Source organism: Myotis myotis, unplaced genomic scaffold (genome assembly GCF_014108235.1).
Source record: "Myotis myotis isolate mMyoMyo1 unplaced genomic scaffold, mMyoMyo1.p scaffold_m19_p_26, whole genome shotgun sequence".
NCBI classification, from domain to species: Eukaryota; Metazoa; Chordata; class Mammalia; order Chiroptera; family Vespertilionidae; genus Myotis; species Myotis myotis.
This window is the reverse complement of record NW_023416331.1, coordinates 2,469,412-2,486,870: the sequence shown is the minus strand read 5'-3', so window position 1 is coordinate 2,486,870 and position 17,459 is coordinate 2,469,412. Positions and strand designations below refer to the sequence as shown.

General features: G+C 59.5%; 4 protein-coding genes across 12 annotated transcripts in view; 2 read left to right on the top strand and 2 right to left on the bottom strand.

The window, feature by feature from the left end:
- Positions 1-1,973, bottom strand: part of COL11A2 (collagen type XI alpha 2 chain) — a 28,250-nt gene extending 26,277 nt beyond the window's left edge. For all 3 annotated transcript variants that reach the window (XM_036356291.1, XM_036356292.1, XM_036356293.1), the window contains exon 1: positions 1,654-1,973. In XM_036356291.1, the coding sequence (XP_036212184.1) occupies positions 1,654-1,735 (82 nt within the window). In that variant the 5' untranslated portion in view covers positions 1,736-1,973. The remainder of the gene's footprint in view (positions 1-1,653) is intronic.
- A 1,064-nt stretch (positions 1,974-3,037) lies between these two features.
- On the bottom strand, positions 3,038-9,827 carry RXRB (retinoid X receptor beta). 5 transcript variants are annotated; one of them, XM_036356319.1, is made up of 10 exons: positions 9,375-9,827; positions 8,489-8,736; positions 7,841-7,997; positions 7,350-7,529; positions 5,817-5,989; positions 5,319-5,448; positions 4,992-5,124; positions 4,785-4,888; positions 4,350-4,455; positions 3,038-4,217 (listed from the first exon to the last, which is right to left on the bottom strand). In XM_036356319.1, the coding sequence occupies exons 1-10, from the start codon at positions 9,598-9,600 to the stop codon at positions 4,070-4,072; spliced, it is 1,605 nt and encodes a 534-aa protein (XP_036212212.1). In that variant the 5' UTR covers positions 9,601-9,827; the 3' UTR covers positions 3,038-4,069. The 5 variants fall into 5 exon arrangements, with proteins under 5 accessions (XP_036212212.1, XP_036212213.1, XP_036212215.1 ...); XM_036356320.1 differs by having other exon boundaries at positions 4,785-4,876; XM_036356322.1 differs by lacking the exon at positions 9,375-9,827 and adding an exon at positions 8,864-9,109.
- Positions 9,828-9,906: 79 nt separating this feature from the next.
- Positions 9,907-14,243, top strand: SLC39A7 (solute carrier family 39 member 7). The gene is made up of 8 exons (XM_036356324.1): positions 9,907-10,048; positions 10,341-10,743; positions 10,832-11,000; positions 11,513-11,566; positions 11,695-11,847; positions 11,965-12,105; positions 12,315-12,511; positions 13,360-14,243. The coding sequence occupies exons 2-8, from the start codon at positions 10,345-10,347 to the stop codon at positions 13,630-13,632; spliced, it is 1,386 nt and encodes a 461-aa protein (XP_036212217.1). The 5' UTR covers positions 9,907-10,048; positions 10,341-10,344; the 3' UTR covers positions 13,633-14,243.
- Positions 14,244-14,427: 184 nt separating this feature from the next.
- Positions 14,428-16,549, top strand: HSD17B8 (hydroxysteroid 17-beta dehydrogenase 8). Of its 3 annotated transcripts, none has more exons than XM_036356331.1 (9): positions 14,428-14,511; positions 14,654-14,871; positions 14,963-15,079; positions 15,220-15,291; positions 15,383-15,468; positions 15,581-15,665; positions 15,879-15,921; positions 16,113-16,187; positions 16,359-16,549. In XM_036356331.1, exons 1-9 carry the CDS (start codon positions 14,466-14,468, stop codon positions 16,373-16,375), a joined length of 759 nt encoding a protein of 252 aa, XP_036212224.1. In that variant the 5' UTR covers positions 14,428-14,465; the 3' UTR covers positions 16,376-16,549. The 3 variants fall into 3 exon arrangements, with proteins under 3 accessions (XP_036212224.1, XP_036212223.1, XP_036212225.1); XM_036356330.1 differs by having other exon boundaries at positions 15,199-15,291; XM_036356332.1 differs by lacking the exon at positions 15,220-15,291.
- Positions 16,550-17,459: the final 910 nt, after the last annotated feature.

Below are 17,459 nucleotides of genomic sequence, written 5' to 3'. Positions count from 1 at the left end.
GGAGACAAAGGTCACCTCTCCATTCCTTGCTCCTGCCATTCACACTCCTCACACCATCAGCTCCAGATTGGAAAAGCCCCAAAGAAAGTTCCTGCAAAACTTTCATAGAAGCATGAGGCAGGGCAGGGCAGAGCGGTCTGGAGAGGGAGCTGGGTGGGGTGGGTGAGGTGGTGCCGGCAGGCAGAGAAAAGGCCCTTTGAGTCCAGGAGCCGGGAAACCACGGCTTTGGCCCCCCCCCCACCTCCCCCCCAACCTAGCCTGGCCCCTGCGTGTGGCAGCTCCACAAACACCAACACACAAGGGCTGCTTTGAGAGACAGCGGGTGAGTGAGACAGAGACACAGAGACTCACAGAGACCCCAGGCCAAGGAGACCTCAGAGGCCCCGCGCCCACCAACCCCCTGGAAAGTGCAGTTCCATCCTAGAGATGACTCCCACAGGCTGCCCACCTGTCTCCGCACCTCAGGCACACACGTGCCCCATATCTCAGGCCTCAACCTACCCACAGGCTCCCCCTACAGCCCCATCACCCCCGCCCTCCACCTCTGGGCCAAGTGCCCCCTTCCTTACTCTGAATTCCGCCTTGCGGAGTCCCATCTCTACAACTCAGCTCCCAAATAAGAGCGTCATCTCAGCATCTCCCCACCTCCATGCCCCAGGGTCCCTTTCCCCCAAGAAAGACTCTTAGAGAGACCCTGCACACTTGCTCCTTGTCCCTGAGCTCACACTGCTCACAGCTGGGAAGTTCTTCCTTCTGTAATCTAATCTAAATCCTTTCTGCTGTTATTCCGACCACTTTCTTTCCAAAGCAGAGGAAATGAATAGTCAAGTTATATGCAAATCAGTCTCCAGTGTTTTCAGGAGTGGGGGGCGGCTGGCTCCAGCCTGCCTAGCACCCGGGTGCTCTCAGTCCCCTTCCCTGCCCTCCCCTCCCACCCCCACCCCCCTCCCCATCAAATCCCCTTTCCTAGGAGCCAGGAGTTCCGGATCCTGGGAAAAAGAAGGAAAAGATTGGGGTTGTGGACACCAGGGTCCCAGGAGAGCCCGGCTGGCCAGAGGGGGAGGGGCGGGGCAGGAATGCAAAGAGTTGGCTCCCACCTCAGACACCTGATCCCCCTCCGTCCAGCGGCCGTCCTGTTGGCAGCCAGCCCCAGTGCTCCCCAGAGCCAGCCGCGTGGCAGCATCGAGGGCACAGGGAGGGGGAAGGGGATCCTGTCCGAGAGGCCAATGGAAAAAGCAGCCCAGGCCCCCCTTCGTTCTCTACTTACCGGCTCTGCTCTGACCCACACAGATGCGCCCCGCAGCCCCAAGATACAGAGAGAAAGCCCAGAAGACAGGCATGCACCCCTCAGCGCCCACCGGCATCTCCCTCTCCCCACCGGCTGGACCACACGGGCTGTCGCTTTGCTCTCCCAGGACCCAGCACCCAGCCCCACTCACGGCCTTCAGCCTTCGCTGCCCTCCCGTCACCTCAGTGAAAAGGACCCCGCGCTGGCTCCAAGGGATCCAGGTGTCCTGCCCTCCGCCCTGGACCTTTGGTCCCCAAAGCCCCCTGCGGGACTCAAAAGCTGCCCCCCCCCCCCCCGCACTCGCCGTCCCGGGGCACTCAGCTCCAGCCTGACTCCAGGGACCCGGGCGTCGGGGCTCCGCTTACCTGCCCCGGCGGGGGCCCCGCTCAGCCCCAGCACCAGCGGCACGAGCAGCAGGAGGCGGCGGCAGCGGCTGCACCGCTCCATGGCCGGACGGAACGCCGGGCTCCAGGGACCCAGGGGCGCCGGAGGCACGGGACGTCCCGAGGCTGACAGGGAGCGAGCCGACGGCGAGCCCGGGCACGGGGTCCCGAGGTCCCGGGAGGTCAGAGGTTGTCGGGGGGCGACAGCGCTCAGCGGCCCGGCTCCATGCAGCGAGGCGCCGTCGGGGCTCCGGCGCTGCTCCCTCCTCGGCGGCCGCCGCTCCTGTGTGTCCCCGGCCACCCCGGCGGCCCAGAGCCCCCACTCCGCCCCCGCCCCCGGCCCGGCCCCCGGCCCGGCCCCCGGCCCGGCCCCCGCCCCCAGCCGCACGGCAGAAACCCCACCCTCGACTCCACCTGGGCGGGGGCGGGACGGAGCGCTTCCTCGCAGACCCAGCTCCTCGCAAGGACTCGGTGGCTCTACCCTACGATGCTTCTCGGGGACCCCAATATCTTCTCCCCAGCCCCCTCCTTTTCTAGGACCCCGACGTCGTCACAGCCCCCCCTCCGGTCCCCTCTGCCTGGGGGCCCAGAACCCTCCTTCAGCAGCGCCCTGGGTGGGGTTTAGGGGACAGTGGGAGGAGAGAGGCGGGCCTGGGGGTCGCCCCCCCATCAGGTCTCCGTAATTACTCCCGGGCGCGCCCCGTAATTACAGAGCGGCGGGGGCTGGTATTTATAGACCCGGCTATAGATAGAGGCTGGCGACCTGCAGCTCCACGGCCACATGGGGGGCGGGTGGTGTTGGGAGCCCCGGGGGGCAGACTGCACAAACGGGCTAACCAGGTCCCAGGAGATGAAGCGGGGCGGGGGGGGGGGGGGGGTAAGGGAGGCCCGGAGCCCAGGTGGAAAGGGACCCCGTGGAGGGCGAGGGCACAGTCTGCCGAGCTGGAAGCCTGGGAAACAGGGTCACTCGGGGACAGGAGGCCGCCTCCCGGAGGCCACGGGCCGCGGCGCCCGGCGAGCCCCTCGGACGGGCACGGCGCCGGGTCTGCCCGGAGCCCGCGGCAGCGGCGAGACGGGAGCGAGGCGAGGCGCCGCCGCCCGCTGGCGCTGGGAGGGCGCAGGCGAACAAGGCGCCTTTGAGAACCGCCGCCCCCCTTCCTCCTCGGCCGCTCCGCCCCCCGCCTGGCACACCCTCTTCCCCCCTCCCCGACAAAGGGCGCCTTGTGTCCCCCCCCTTGCGCCGCCTCTCCGGCCCCAGGGAACCTCAGCACCGTTAGTGTCAAGGGAGCGTGTCTGGAGGTCCCAACCGACCGGATCCCCCACACCCAGCGAGATGCTGCGCTCTCCAGGCCAACAGTCACCTCAGTCCAGAAAACAGCGATTTTAATTTGAAAGCGATTTTATACGTGAGTGAAAGAGGGAAAGAAACCCCAGAGAGAAGAAATGCAGGGCAAAAGTCATGCAGCCCCAGCACCCCATCTCTACTGGCGGCCACCCTATCTCTACGGCCGCCACCTCCCCTCACGCAGGCCTGGCCCAGGGCTGGGGAAGCCCGGCCATCGCAGCCCAGGCCCCGTCCCGGTCAGTCAGGCGTCCGTCAGTGAGGCGGGGAGAGACGGGCGAGGGGTGAGAAGGCCAGGGCTTCAAGAGCCTCAGGGCCACCGCCTTGGGGCCCTGCCTTTCCCACAGTCCACCTCCACCACTGGCATCTTAGTCAACCTGGGGAAGTACAGTACTTCTTTGAGTCTAACTGTAAATCTCTATCCTCAGAGGAAATTAAAAATAGCAGATGGGTTCCTACATCTCTACCCACCCCTTCACCACCACCACCTCATTTCTCAGTCTGACTGCAGGAGGTGACGTGCAAGAGGTGACTCCGGACAGGAGGCAGTGACAGAGTAGCCCCGATCTGCCAGGCTTGGCTAGAGGAAGGCCTGTCAGAGCCCTACTCCCATGTCCATCACTTTGGGGGGCCTGCCCCCCAATATCCATCTCTGGGAGAGTTCCCATATCCACTCTCCAGACAGGGAGCTAAGTGAGGCCAGATGAGAAAGAAGCCAGGCCCTGGGAGAAGGCCAGTGCTTTCTGCTGGGGAAGATCATTCCAGGCGGGGCGGGAACTCACCCCAAGTCATGGCAGACCCAGACCAATTCAGAGGCTCGAGGCCACTGAAGGAAGAGGTCCAGCTCTCATAAGGGCCTGGGGTCCCCTCTGACTTGGGATATCAAGCAAACCCCTTGGAGGGTTGATGGATGCCCTGGAGGTCTCAGTCCTGCTCCCTAGTCCTCACCCCACCAAGACTCCAGGCACACGGCCCTCCCCACCCTGCCCCAAGGCTTGGCGTCCCCCTCAGGTGTGCACTCCTCAAGTGCAGGAAGCACCACGTCTGTGTCTGGGCTCAGGCCAGCTGGTGGGGCGCCTCGAGCATCTCCATGAGGAAGGTGTCGATGGGGGTGTCACCAATGAGCTTGAAGAAAAACAGGTGCTCTAGACACTTAAGGCCAATGGATCTGAGAGCAGGAAGACGTAGCAGCAGCTTGGCAAACCTGAGGGGGGGCGAGAGAAAGGGAGTGAGAGCTGCAATCGCATGGGCCCTGAACACACCCGTGGCCCCCCCAGCCTCCACCCCATGGGATCCTCAGTCCCCACAATCCCTCGCCCCCACAACTCCTTCTCACCGTCCCTGCTGCTCAGGGTACTTCTGTTTGCAATAGGTCTCCAGTGATGCGTACACTTTCTCCCGCAGGACCTCCACCTCACTGGGGTTGGAGAGGCCCTTGGCGTCTGGAACAGCAGGGAAGAGAGGAGGAAGGAGGAGGCAGGCCAATCACATCAGTCCAAACGGGGAGATGTGGCCCACGTGAATAGCTGTCCCCTTCTGGGCCCCATCTACTTGCCCTTCTCCAGATGCCTGGTCAGGGAGCAGGGCACACTGGGTTTGTGGGAGGGGGTCAGAAGGGGATGCATCATGGGTATGGGATGTTCTTAGCTATCTGGGAGATTTCCGGGCAGAGGGTCTTACTGAGGGGATAGCTGGGTAACTTAGGAGTCTCCGGAGAAGAGGAGGCTCCAAGGTTGCTTTGGTCTTGAGAGATGGGATGACCTCCTCTTACCTGGATTGAACAGAATGATTGCCCTCAGGCAGCCAAGCTCTGTCTTGTCCATCCTCATGTCACGCATTTTGGACACTAGCTCTGTCAGCACCCTGGAGAGGGACCTGCAGGTCACTCAAAGGTCACAGCTCAGCCAGCCTTGGACACGGACCAGCCTATAGCCCCACCCCCTCCACCTATAGGCCAGCCCAGCGGAGGGCCACTGACCGATCAAAGATGGCTCCCACGCCTGCAGAATGGGCTGAGTTGCGGTGCACGTGAAGACCTGTGGCGAGGAGGATGCCATCTCGGACATCAATGGATCGATGGGAGAAGGAGGCAATGAGGAGCTCATTCCAGCCTGGGCGGAGAGCAACAAGGGCCAAGAGCCAGAGATCAGGCCATGGGATTCAAAGCACACCAGGGGAAGAGAAGGAAAGGTGGCGAGGTCAATGAGCTTGGCTCCCTGAGTATGCAAGTGTGCACTGGGGTCACTGAAGGTCATGTCAAAAGGGGTCAAATGTCAAGAGGTCAAAGGGATCCAAGGTCACTGACCTGCCCGTAGCAATATGACCTGGTCATCCAGAGGCAAGGAGGAAAAGTGTGGGATCCTCTTCGCCCACTCAACAAGCGTGAACAGCTGTTTGTCAGCTGCCTGACAGATGTTAGTCACAGGGTCGTTTGGCTGCAGGGGGTGTGGGGTAAGAGTTATGGGAGGTTTAGAAGTACGCTGGGAGCCCCCTTGTAAGAGACTTTGATACCCCCTCCTACAACGTGGTATACCTCTTCAAGCCCCATCTGAACTGACCCCTGTAAGTCAGGCTTTTGGGACTTGCTGTGGTTCTGCCAACCAGTGGGTTGTTCTGGGGGTGGGACAGAGAACACTATCACACCCACCTCAGATATTTAAGAGACCTTGTTCGGCAGCACTTCCAGTCCCAGACAGTGTTAGGAGGGTTGTGAGGGGAACGGAGGGGAGGTGGAGGCAGGACAGACCTAGGCTCCCACTTCCCCAACCCCCATCAGGGAGAATGGATTGACCCCATCACTCACGCTGCTGCCGCTACCCCCGGTTCCCCCAGGACCCTCAACGCCCTGGTCACTCTTCTGCTCCACAGCAAGCTCTGCCTCCAGGATCCTGTCCACAGGCATCTCCTCGGGGGCTCCCCCAGCCCCCTCCCCATCCCCGTCCTTGTCCTTCCCCCGTTGACGCTCCTCCTGTACCGCTGGTGGGGGAGGGAGGACAAAAAGTGGAAAGTCAGCAGCCTGCCATGAGGAGGTTCTGAAATGTCCGTAGGGCCTTATCAGCATCTGATGGCCCTTAGGAGATATTTATAGGAACTGGGGAAGTCATTACAAATAACAGACTACGGACAGTCTGGAAGCAGGGGTTGTAAAAGGGCACAGAAGCCAAGAAGGAGAAGGGAAGGAGAGGATAAAGGAATTAGGGAGAAGGCTAACATTTAAATGAGGGCCAAGCACATTTTAACATTCACTCTATTATAACAACCCTGTGAGTTCTTGTCTCCATTTTTTTTCCCTTTTCTCTTTTTCCCTTTTTTTTTTTTTTTTTTTGTTAATCTTCACCCAAGGATATTTTTTCCATTAATTTTGAGAGAGAGGGAAGGAGGGAGGGGGAGGGGGAAAGGGAGGAGGAGGGAGAGGGGGAGAAGGGAGAAACACTGATTGGTTGCCTCCCTAACTCCTTAGATCACAGGTGCCCCGCCCCATCTAGGGTGGGGATCCAACCTGCAACACAGGTACATGCCCCTGACCGGGAATGGAACCAGTGGACCCTTCGGAGTGCAGGCCAATGTTCTAATCACCGAGAAACACCGGCCAGGGCTCTTGTCTCCATTTTTAAAGATGAAGAATTTTGGCCTAGAGAAGTTAAATAGCATGCCCAAGTTCACACAGTACATGGTAAGTCATACAACTGAATCCAAGAGTGCCTGCCTGCAAATTCTGTGCTCTTCTAACTCAACACAGAGGCAGTATGAGGAGCACCGGCCTCGGTCTTCAGAGACGTGAGTTCTGATCACAGCTCTACCACTCATTTATTGCATGGCCTTGGAGAAGATAGGCCTCAGGCTCATCTTGAAAATGAGATTTGATCAATATACTCTCTACAGGGTGTCTCTCAGAATTCCAGAGTCAGACTGAAGAAGGTAAGATTGAAAAAGGGAAGGTGCCCTGAGGTCTTCAGTAAACTCTGTAGCTTAAGAGAGTGGAATCCCAGAGTTTGGAGGAGACCAGAGAGGGAGCGCTGGGTCAAAGAGAAGAAGGGCTATTCAGGTTAGAGAGGGACACAGAGAGCCCATCACGGGTAAGGAAAGTGAGCCTACCCTCACACCAGACTAGGCAGGGGTCACAGGGACAGGCCAGAGGCAGAACCATTAGGAAGGAAACTCAAGGGATCAGATGAGGGTTTCGGGGAGAAGAGCTGATGAGGGAGAGAGAGATCAAATATCGCCCTCTGGAGGAGAGAGAAAACAGTCCCGTCTTCCCTAAACCTTCCCTCTTCCCCTCCCTCCTCCCTCCTCTCCCAGAGGGTAGACTGGGAAGCCTGGGTGGGCAGGCCCTTACCTTCCCTCTTCATGCCAGTGGCCAAGCACTTCTGATAGCGGCAGTACTGACAGCGGTTCCGCTGGCGCTTGTCCACTGTGCAGTCCTTGTTGTCCCGGCACGAGTAGGTCAGGTCCTTGCGAATGGTGCGCTTGAAGAAGCCTTTGCAGCCCTCGCAACTGTAAACGCCATAGTGTTTGCCTACAGGGGGAGGAGAATGGCAATAGCAAGGCTGCACGCAAACCGCTCACCATTAAGTCTCTTGCCAAGTCTGCTCTGTGTTTGCCACACACAGAGCTGGGAAACGAGGACGTGAGGTGGTCCAGTCCACCCTTCCCTCTACCACCCCCCATCCCGCCTGAGCTTCAGGTTCTTTAGCTCTCACTGGGCCTCCCCCAGCTACTTGCACCAAAGAAACCCCATGAGGCCCTGGGAATCCCACAGGGGATGGTCAGTGGCAGACATAATATCTCTCTCTCTCTTCCTGTCTGCTGGTCCTCTGAACCCCATACCTGAGCTTCGGTCCCCGCAGATTGCACATAGCCGTTTGCCAGCCCCAGGGCCACCTGGAGGGGGTGGACAGTGCAGGCCCCGGACCCCTAAGACTGGTGGCTTCACATCTTCAGGGGTGCCAGACCCACCCCCAGGGAGCGACACTGTTGAGTTAATCTGGGATAGGGGAAATAGGGAGGTCATGGGAGACTCACTGGGAAAGAGACTCAGAGGCGATGGAAATCATGCCCTAACGCCTGGCAGGGCCCGCATTGCACACCCCGGAGAGCGCTGTTACACTGCGGTCTGCGGGGAGGGCCAGCCTGGAGCACAACCCAGAGACTGACTGGCACACAGCGTCCCTTGAGATAGTGCAACACAGTGGCCCTGAAAGGTATTATCTCAGAAGGGCAGGTGGGACCAAAAGGGCAGAAAGTCACTGACGGGTGAAAGGGACATCAGGAATATTGGGGTTCCTTTTGGGGTTGGGGTGGGCACATGCACTGCAAGATCAGTCACCTCAGGGGGTCTCACAGGGACAACAGGCCTGCCAGAATTAGAGGTCTGGAGGTCAGTGGGTCATGGGGAAGTTCACACAAGGATCTAGGGTCACAAGGAAAACAAGGAAATGCAAGTGGAGAGGCAGAATGTGGGTCACAACCTCTCACCTGGGGACTGCTGACAGGCCCGGAGAATCCTGGGGGAGCTGGAGGGGGCAGGCCAGGGGAGCCCATGGAAGAGCTGATGACAGGGAAGGGGGAGCCCAGGGGAGGGGGTGGCATCGGGGGTGGGGGTGGGGCCCCAGAGCCTCCAAGGGAAGGGGCTGCTGAAGGGGGTAGAGGTGGCCCAGGAGGAGAATGGGGAGGGGCCCCCTGGGAAAGAGGATTTGGGGAGGAACTGTCTGGGCTTCGGGAGTCTGAGGGAGGGGTACACAGAGGCACAAAGACACACAGACAGGAGAGACAAAAAGAGAAAATGAGTCTTCGATCACTCAACTGAAGACTTGCAAGTCCCCCACTGCTCCCTGCCCCCCACACACCTACCCCGTTCCCAAGCCCAGAGACACCCGGTTATCACACAACAGCTCAACTCCTAACTGTGGCGACAGGAGGGGATTCACAAAGGAGAGAAGGGTGATTCAGGCGAGGAAAACTCCAAGCAATGTATTCGGTCACCCAAGGCCAGGCGCCCCAGCCGGTCTCCGGTGGGTGGGGCAACACGTGGGCTAAGCCCTCCACTCCCAGCTCGTGGCCTGAGCGGGAGAGACCCCTCCCGGGACGCAGGACCCGCCCTCCAAAGTCAGGATCCTCAAACTAGGACGCCAGGCCCCTGCCGGGGAGGGCGGTGTGCGGGGCCTCGGACCGCAGGGGCCGGAGGGCGGAAGCTGCCCCCTCCCCGCCCCGCCCCGGAGGGAGGGCGCTGAGGCCCTGGGGAGGGAGGGGACGCGTGTTTACAAACAAGGGGGCGGGAGCGCCGGGGGAAGAGCACCCAGGGAGGGGGAGGGGTGCAGAGCGCGCGGTCCCCGGTTCGCAGGTCCGCTCGCTGGACACTCACCCCGCCCGCTGTCGCCCATCCCGTCCCGTCCAGTCTCCCCCGGCTCCGGCTCCGGGGTTTGTTGTTCTCCGGCCGCCGCCGCCGCCGCCGCAGGATCCAGCCAGGGCCGTCGCCGCCGCCACCGGGACGCGACCCCACAATGCATTTCTTTTCGCACCCCCACCGGCCCACACTGCCCTGCGGCATGCCGCTGGGGGAGGAAGGGCGGGCGAGCGGCCCAAGACATGACTCCGGGTTGAGTGTCGGATGCCGAAGAGGCACCGAGGTCCCCAAGGGTTGATTGAGGGGCCGGCTGAGCACGAAGCAACCCTAGAGAAAAAGACTCTGGCCTGAACCGGGTCGAATTAAGCGCTTCGCGCTGCTCTGCACCAAAATGACAGCACCGATGTGGCAGCCATCTTGGTACAGAAGGGAAGTCGCCGTGCTAGTTCCCGCCCCCTCGCCTCGTTGAAAACGGAGGAGGCGGTCTCCGGCCCTGGAGCCGGCCTCGCCCACCCTCCCCTCAAATAACCTCCTCACCCGCGCATGCGCGCCGGGGCAGGGCCGCCGCCGCCGGGCGCCGCCATCTTGGTAAAGGGACTGGAACCGAGAGACGAGACTTCCTGTTCCCGCGGGAGCTGGAGGCGGGACTGCCACGTCCGAGTAGACCTGGCGCGGAGCGGATCCCGGAGCTGGTGAGCGTTCCCCGCTTTTCCCCACGTCCTTTCCAGGATTCCCCACCTCATCATAGAGACGAGGGCCCAGAGAGTCTGTGAAGTGGAGGAGCGGAGCTTAGAGCGGTGTCCCGGGCCGTAGTCGGGAGGAGGTTCGGAAGGAAAAGAACGAGTTGGGAAGCGCGCGGTTGGGGGCAACATGGAATGGGGGAGCGGCTGGTAGACGGGCGCGGAGGGCGCGAGCGGAGTAAGCGGACCCCGCGCAGGTATAGAGGTGATCAAGCGGAGTCACTGTTTCTGTCCCTCTGGTCAGCGTGATGGCCAGAAGCCTGGGGGCCCCCCACTGGGTGGCCGTGGGACTGCTGACCTGGGCGGCCCTGGGGCTGCTAGTGGCCGGACACGGGGGTCATGGCGACCTGCACGAGGACCGGCACGAAGACTTCCATGGCCACAGCCACTCACATGAGGATTTCCATCATGGACACAGCCACGCCCACGGCCATGGCCACACTCACGAGAGCATCTGGCATGGGCATACCCATGGTCACGACCACGAACATTTGCATGAGGATTTGCATCATGACCATAGCAATGGCCACTCCCATGAGAGCCTCTACCACAGAGGACATGGACATGACCATGAGCACAGCCATGGAGGCTATGGGGAGGTTCCAGGCAGCAAGCGGGACCTGGATACTGTCACTCTCTGGGCCTATGTAAGTCCCTAGGGGATGGGGGAGAGAGGGACTGGTTCTGGATTGTTGGGAAATCCTGCACACTTGACCCCTGACTCTCCTTCACCAGGCACTGGGGGCCACAGTGCTGATCTCTGCAGCTCCATTTTTCGTCCTCTTCCTTATCCCTGTGGAGTCAAACTCCCCCCGGCACCGCTCTCTGCTCCAGATCTTGCTCAGTTTTGCTTCTGGTGGGCTCCTGGGAGATGCTTTCCTGCACCTCATCCCTCATGCCCTGGGTAAGTAACTTCAAGTCACTACCTCAAATCCTACATAATAAAAGGCTAATATGCAAATCAACCGAACAGCAGAACGACCAGTCTCTATGACGCGCACTGACCACCAGGGGAGACACTCAACGCAGGAGCTGCCCCCTGATGGTCTGCGCTCCCATAGGGGGCGCACCACTCTGTCAGATACCCGGCTCACGGCTGGCTAGCGCAGCAGCAGCAGCGGTGAATGTCCAACTGCTAGCTTAGGCCCGCTCCCCACAGCCTAAGCCGTCAGTTGGACATCCCCAAGGGCTCACCCACTGCGATAGGATGCAGGCTGGGCTGAGAGACCTTCTCCCCTCCCCCCCCCACCCCGCCCCGTGCGAATTTTGTGTGCCGGGCCTCTAGTCTTAATATATTTTGTTCTTTGGGCAGGGGTCTTTTCCCCTTTGTGATCTCTGGCCTTCCAATATTTCTGCAAATATACCCTGCTTGGGGCAGGTATTTTCTCATCTGCCCTTTTCTCCCCCTTCTTTCAGAACCTCATTCTCACCACCTTCAGGAGCAGCCAGGACATGGACACTCCCACAGTGGTGAGGAAGGGGAAGATGGAGACAGGGATTGGGGAGCTGGGGAAGGTCTATCCCTCCCAATTTTTCTATACTTGAGGAGGAGTCTGGAACCCACATCTCCCTTAATGTCTCAATGCATCCATCCCCAGGCCAGGGCCCTATTTTGTCAGTGGGACTGTGGGTCCTCAGTGGAATTGTCGCCTTTCTTGTGGTGGAGAAATTTGTGAGACATGTGAAAGGAGGACACGGACACACTCATGGACATGGTCACACACACGGAAGTCATGGACATGGAACACAGGGTAAGCCCAGGAACACCTTTACTCCAAGCCACCTCGCTTGCCTCAGAATCCCTTCATCTTATGGCCCTTAGGTGGGAGGGGAGTTCCCCACTCTTATCAACTCCTTCCTTCTCTCAGAGCGTTCTGCAAAGGAGAAACAGAACTCAGAGGAAGAAGAAAAGAAAGCAGAGGGGTTGAGGAAGCGGAGAGGAGGGGGCACAGGGCCCAAAGATGGGTCAGTGAGACCTCAGAATTCTGAAGAGGAAAAAACAGGTTCAGGTGAGGTCCAGGGTTGGTAATAAGCCTGGGCAAGGGACATCATCATGAATCACGTGGAACATGTGCAGTGGGTAATGGTAGATGTCTGGAAAACACGGAGGGGCTGGTTGTGAAGTGCTCTCTGGGGGAATATGTGATAATGACTGACCAGGGCTGGGATGGGGTGATGGAGCATCTAATTGTTTTGTCTTCCTTTCCTCCTGTATAAGATCTCCGAGTATCAGGGTACCTCAATCTGGCTGCTGACCTGGCACACAACTTCACAGATGGTCTGGCCATTGGTGCTTCATTTCGAGGGGGTTTGGGATTGGGGGTCCTGACCACAACGACTGTCCTGCTACATGAAGTGCCCCACGAAGTTGGGGACTTTGCCATCTTGGTCCAGTCTGGCTGCAGCAAAAAGCAGGTGGGTGATGATGTGCCTCCTACCCTCTACTCCCTGCTCATCCACCCCAAACCCAAGTCTGCCTCTCCTTACTTTCAAACAAGTCATACTGTTACTGACAGTAAGTCTAGAAATGAGGGGAAGTTCGGTTTCTTTTTTCTATAGCTTAGTATTTTTTTTAAACCCTAACCTGAGCACACGTTCTTTGTTTTTAGAGAGAGAAAGGGAAAGAGAGAGAAACATTGATTGGTTGCCTTTTGCACGTGTCCCAACCGGGACCAAACCTGCAACTTAGGTATGTGTCCTGACCAGGAATAGAATCCAGAACCTTTCCATGCACAGGACAGCACTCCAACCAACTGAGCCACGTAAGCCAGGGCGCTTAATATTTCTTGAACTGTGGTCCATAAACCATTTGAATGGTTTATTGGGGTCTTTCAGACCACACTCCCCACCCTGGATTACTGAATCAAAAGGTCTGTGAAAAGGACCTTTTTGATATCTAAGATTTTTCAGAAAATGTTTATTCTAGATCCCCTCTTCTTATCATACTCTTTTTTTAAAAATACATTTTTATTTATTTCAGAGGAAGGGAGAGAGAGAGATAGAAACATCAATGATGAGAGTCAGTGATTGGCTGCCTCCTGCATTTCCCCTACTGGGCACATGCCCTTGACTGGAACCCAGAACCCTTCAGTCTGCAGTGCAGCACTGCACCACTGAGCCAAACCAGCTAGGACTTTATCATACTCTTTTGTTTCCAAAGATATACACCCTACCCATATATACCTATATCCTACCAGCCAAGTCTAACCTACCGATAATCTTTAGATGATGCTGAGTGCCTCTCTCTCTTTTCTGCCCACCAGGCAATGTGTCTGCAACTACTGACGGCAATAGGGGCGCTGGCAGGCACAGCCTGTGCCCTCCTAACTGAAGGAGGGGCAGTGGGCAGTGAAGTTGCAGGTGGTACAGGCCCTGGCTGGATTCTGCCATTCACTGCAGGTGGCTTTATCTACGTAGCGACGGTGTCTGTGTTGCCTGAGCTGTTGAAGGAGGCTTCACCATTGCAGTCACTTCTGGAGGTGCTGGGGCTGCTGGGGGGAGTTGTCATGATGGTGCTGATTGCCCACCTCGAGTGAGAGGTGGGATAAACTGCCCCCACCCCAGCCCCAAGCCTTTAGCCGCTCAGTCCTCTGGGTCTGGGGTCTATGGAGGTTGGGGGCCTGGCCAGACTCATCTGCCAAAGGAAGGAGTTGTTTCCTAGGGAAGTACTGATTTTGGCATGAAAGCAGCAAGATTTGACAGTCTTATAGGAGCTGTAGGGATGAGTATGAGAGGCCAGAGGGACCATAGTGTTGGGCATGTGCTGACCATGTTGTTGGGTGTGGGGCACTAAATGGGGCCGTGGAGAAGGCTGGAAGAGACCACTGATGGCGGCCTACGGAGTCTCCTACCCCACCTGTTCTCAGAGAACCAAGCTGCCACTCAGATTTCCCCAAGGCCCTCCTCCTCCCTCCCTCCCACCTGTGGGTGGGGGCTGCAGGGAGGGCTAGAGCCCTGGGAGTGGGAGCACCAGGCGTCGCGATAAACATCTACTAAACTTCAATCGTGTGTCTTGATTTGGAGGGGAGGGGCTTTAGTTGCTAATCTCATTGCCTGATTTTTGTTTCTAATATTTTTTATATCGCTGTTTGAATCGAGGGGGTGGGGTGGTGACCGGAAATAAAGTCCTCGGATCTTCCGCCCCAAATGCATTCTTTGTCTTTTGGGGGGAAATGGGGGCCCCTCGTCTTCCCACTCCTCTTGGCCCCAAGTGGCAGGGCCTGGCCACGCCCCCGCGGTGGGAGGTCGGCTCCCGTCGGTGGCCGCCGGAGGCCTGAAGCTGCCGCGGCTACCATTGGCCAGGCCTTGGCCTCGCCACGCCCCCGCTGCGCCCGGTTGGCTCCGGGCTGGTCCCCGCCCACGGCCAGCCATGGCGGCTCCGCTCCGGCTCGGCTCGGCGCTGGCCCTGGTCACAGGTTGAGGGGGTGCTCTTTCAGGGCGGGTTGGGGTGCCCGCGGCCTCTGCAGCCGCTGGCCCGAATTTTACTAACCGCCCTGCTAACCTCTGACCCCTGCCCGTGCCTCCCGCACCCACGCCCGCGTGTTCTCCCACCCGCAGGTGCGGGAAGCGGCATTGGCCGAGCCGTCAGTGTGCGCCTGGCCCGAGAGGGGGCCGCCGTGGCCGCTTGCGACCTGGACGGGGCAGCGGCACGGGAGACTGTGCGGCTGCTGGGCGGGCCGGGGAGCGAGAAGGGGGCGCCCCGTGGGGCCCACGCTGCCTTCCAGGCTGACGTGTCGGAGGCCGGGGCCGCCAGGCGCCTGCTGGAGCAAGTGCAGGTGAACGCGGGCGACCTCCCCTCACAGCGCTCCCTGCCCCCGCCGCCCCGGCTCGCCATGGGTTTTGGTGTGTGACCTCCCTCTTCCATAGGCCTGCTTTTCTCGCCCGCCGTCTGTCGTCGTGTCCTGCGCGGGCATTACTAGGGATGAGTTTCTGCTCCACATGTCTGAGGATGACTGGGACAAAGTCATAGCTGTCAACCTCAAGGTGGTGACTCTGAATCTGATTTCTGGCCCCTTTATCTTGGGAAGGGAGTTGGAGGATGACTCTCGCCCCAGCTGATCCTTCTGCCTTGTTCCTCTTCCCCTCCCCCTCCCCCCAACTAGGGTATCTTTCTCGTCACTCAGGCTGCAGCCCAAGCCCTGGTGTCCAGTGGTTGTCATGGCTCCATCATCAACATCAGTAGCATCGTAGGGAAGGTCAGGTTGAGTTGGGATGAGGTCAGGGCATAGAGAGGAGAGCTGCTCCTTGGGCCTCCTGATTCATCCCACATCTCTGGCTCACCTGTAGGTGGGGAACCTGGGACAGACAAACTACTCAGCATCCAAGGCTGGCGTGATTGGGCTGACCCACACTGTGGCCCGGGAACTTGGAAGGTCGGTCAGACACCTGGGGGTACAGAGGACTGTGCTGAGGCAGGTGGGAGCTCCGGGGGAAGGGTCATTGTCCAGTCCTCTCCACAGTCAGCGGCTGCTCTCCCTTCCACAGACATGGGATCCGCTGTAACTCTGTCCTCCCAGGGTTCATTGCAACACCCATGACACAGAAAGTGCCACAGAAAGTGCTGGACAAGGTAGGCATGGGGGGAGGGCAGAGAGCAGAGCCGTGCAGAGCCCAGCCTCTCTGGGTTTGAGAGAGCGAGGGAATGCTGGACACAGTACCTGGCTAGAAGTAGGACATCAGTATGTGACAGGAATGAAGACAGAAGAAAAAAGGGTCGCAGACTCAATCTCCAAAAAAAATCCATAAAAGAAACTTTGAGCCACACATGAGTGTTTCCTTACAGGTGACTGGCATGATCCCGATGGGACATCTGGGGACCCCTGAGGGTGAGCGCTGAGTGAAGGGGAGGCTCTGGGAGGCCCTGAGTGAACAGGCCCCACAGCCTGTGGTATCAGAGAGGGTCGCACAGGGTTGATGGTTGGTTCTGTTTCCGGGGGAGGGTTTCTGGTGAGAGGTGATGGCTCCTTTGGGTCCACGGGAGTACGTAGGAGCTGCCCTCTCCTCACTGTTCCCGTAGATGTGGCAGATGTGGTCGCATTCTTGGCATCTGGCGACAGTGGATACATCACCGGGGCCTCAGTGGAAGTCACTGGTATGAGGCCGCCCTGGGGAGGGAGAGGGCTGATCTGAGAGCCAGTGAGGGGAGCCTGGAGCCACTGGAGGAGGGGCAGACGTTCCCGAGGGCCAGGGACAGAGCAGGGTGGGCGCCCCCACCCACCTGTCTCCACCTGTGCATCTGCCCAAATGTTCCTGCCCCTCCCAGGAGGACTCTTCATGTAACTGCCTCAAGGACCCTGGACTCTGCGCGCCCCCCACCACTCTGCGGCCTCCTGCTGACAAGGACTCCGAGTTCCCAGGCTACAAAAGAGGTGGCAGTGTCTGGCTCAGGAATGCTGAATATGGGAGGCAGGGGTGCTTGTGACCTTAATAAATTCCAAATCCTCTTCCCTGCCACCTCCGGTTCTTCTTGTGTCCAAGCCCTCAGACCCTTCCCCACCTCCCCCTTTCCCCAAAGGATTGTTCCCTTTCACTGCCTGGTCTCCCAGGGCAACCCCTGCCGCCGGGTGTGCGGAGAGAGTGTGTGTCACTGTGTATTCGTGACTCTCTGGGTCTTTTTGGAGGGAGAGGGTCTTTGCCCCATCCCCCAGCACCAGTCCTGCAGCCCCAGTTTCCTCCCCCCAATACCCTGGTCGTTGTGGTCCCCAACGGCGATTTGTTCGTGGCCCCATCCCAGTGTCCAGTCTGGCCTTAGGAGGGGGTCTTGGAACAGGTGGCCCTCCCCCACCCCCTCCTTTCTCGAGTCCCCCCTCTCCTTTCTCTCCACCTTACAATAGCTGCAGCCGGCCTGGGGTCGGATGGGGGGGATTACAGGAGGGGGCCAGGATTAGGGGAATGGACCAGCGATGAAAGGAGCTGGAGGAGAGTAGAAGGGAGGGGGCGGGAGGAGGAGGAGGAAAGGGAGGGGGTCTGCGCTGATCGGCTCTGGAGCCACATGAGGACTGGCCACGGACTGGAGGAGAGAGGACAGGGAAGTAGGGTAACTGGGGGAAGGGGCGAGGGGACCCAACGCTGCCTTGTCCCAGAAACAGGCCACCCCTGGCAGCTGCAGCCCAAGCCCGGGAGCTCAGGCCGGAGGGGACGGGACGCCCATCACGGTCTCTTTTCCCCTGTGTCCCTCACCCCCTGCCCTCAGCGGGGATCGCTCGGCCCCTTCCTCTCCGCTTTCCTCCCGGGCCCCTTCCTTTACTGCCAAGTCCTGGCGGGGGCCCCTGCCCGCGTCCCACTCCAGACACTCGGGCCCCCGCACACGCGCGCACCCCGCCCCGACAGGGCCCCCGCCGGTGTGTCCCGCTTCCGCGTGGCG

Excerpts from the sequence above, each read along its gene's own strand:
- SLC39A7 (XM_036356324.1), top strand. The coding sequence starts at position 10,345 with ATGGCCAGAAGCCTGGGGGCCCCCCACTGGGTGGCCGTGGGACTGCTG. Across the intron at positions 10,744-10,831 it reads CTGTCACTCTCTGGGCCTAT|GCACTGGGGGCCACAGTGCT; the intron begins GTAAGTCCCTAG and ends CTCCTTCACCAG. Across the intron at positions 12,106-12,314 it reads AGAGGAAAAAACAGGTTCAG|ATCTCCGAGTATCAGGGTAC; the intron begins GTGAGGTCCAGG and ends CTCCTGTATAAG.
- HSD17B8 (XM_036356330.1), top strand. The coding sequence starts at position 14,466 with ATGGCGGCTCCGCTCCGGCTCGGCTCGGCGCTGGCCCTGGTCACAG. Across the intron at positions 14,872-14,962 it reads GCCTGCTGGAGCAAGTGCAG|GCCTGCTTTTCTCGCCCGCC; the intron begins GTGAACGCGGGC and ends CCTCTTCCATAG. Across the intron at positions 15,666-15,878 it reads CACAGAAAGTGCTGGACAAG|GTGACTGGCATGATCCCGAT; the intron begins GTAGGCATGGGG and ends GTTTCCTTACAG.
- RXRB (XM_036356319.1), bottom strand. The coding sequence starts at position 9,600 with ATGTCTTGGGCCGCTCGCCCGCCCTTCCTCCCCCAGCGGCATGCCGCA. Across the intron at positions 7,530-7,840 it reads CTGCGGGGACCGAAGCTCAG|GCAAACACTATGGCGTTTAC; the intron begins GTATGGGGTTCA and ends CTCCCCCTGTAG. Across the intron at positions 4,889-4,991 it reads GTGGGAGCCATCTTTGATCG|GTCCCTCTCCAGGGTGCTGA; the intron begins GTCAGTGGCCCT and ends AGTGACCTGCAG.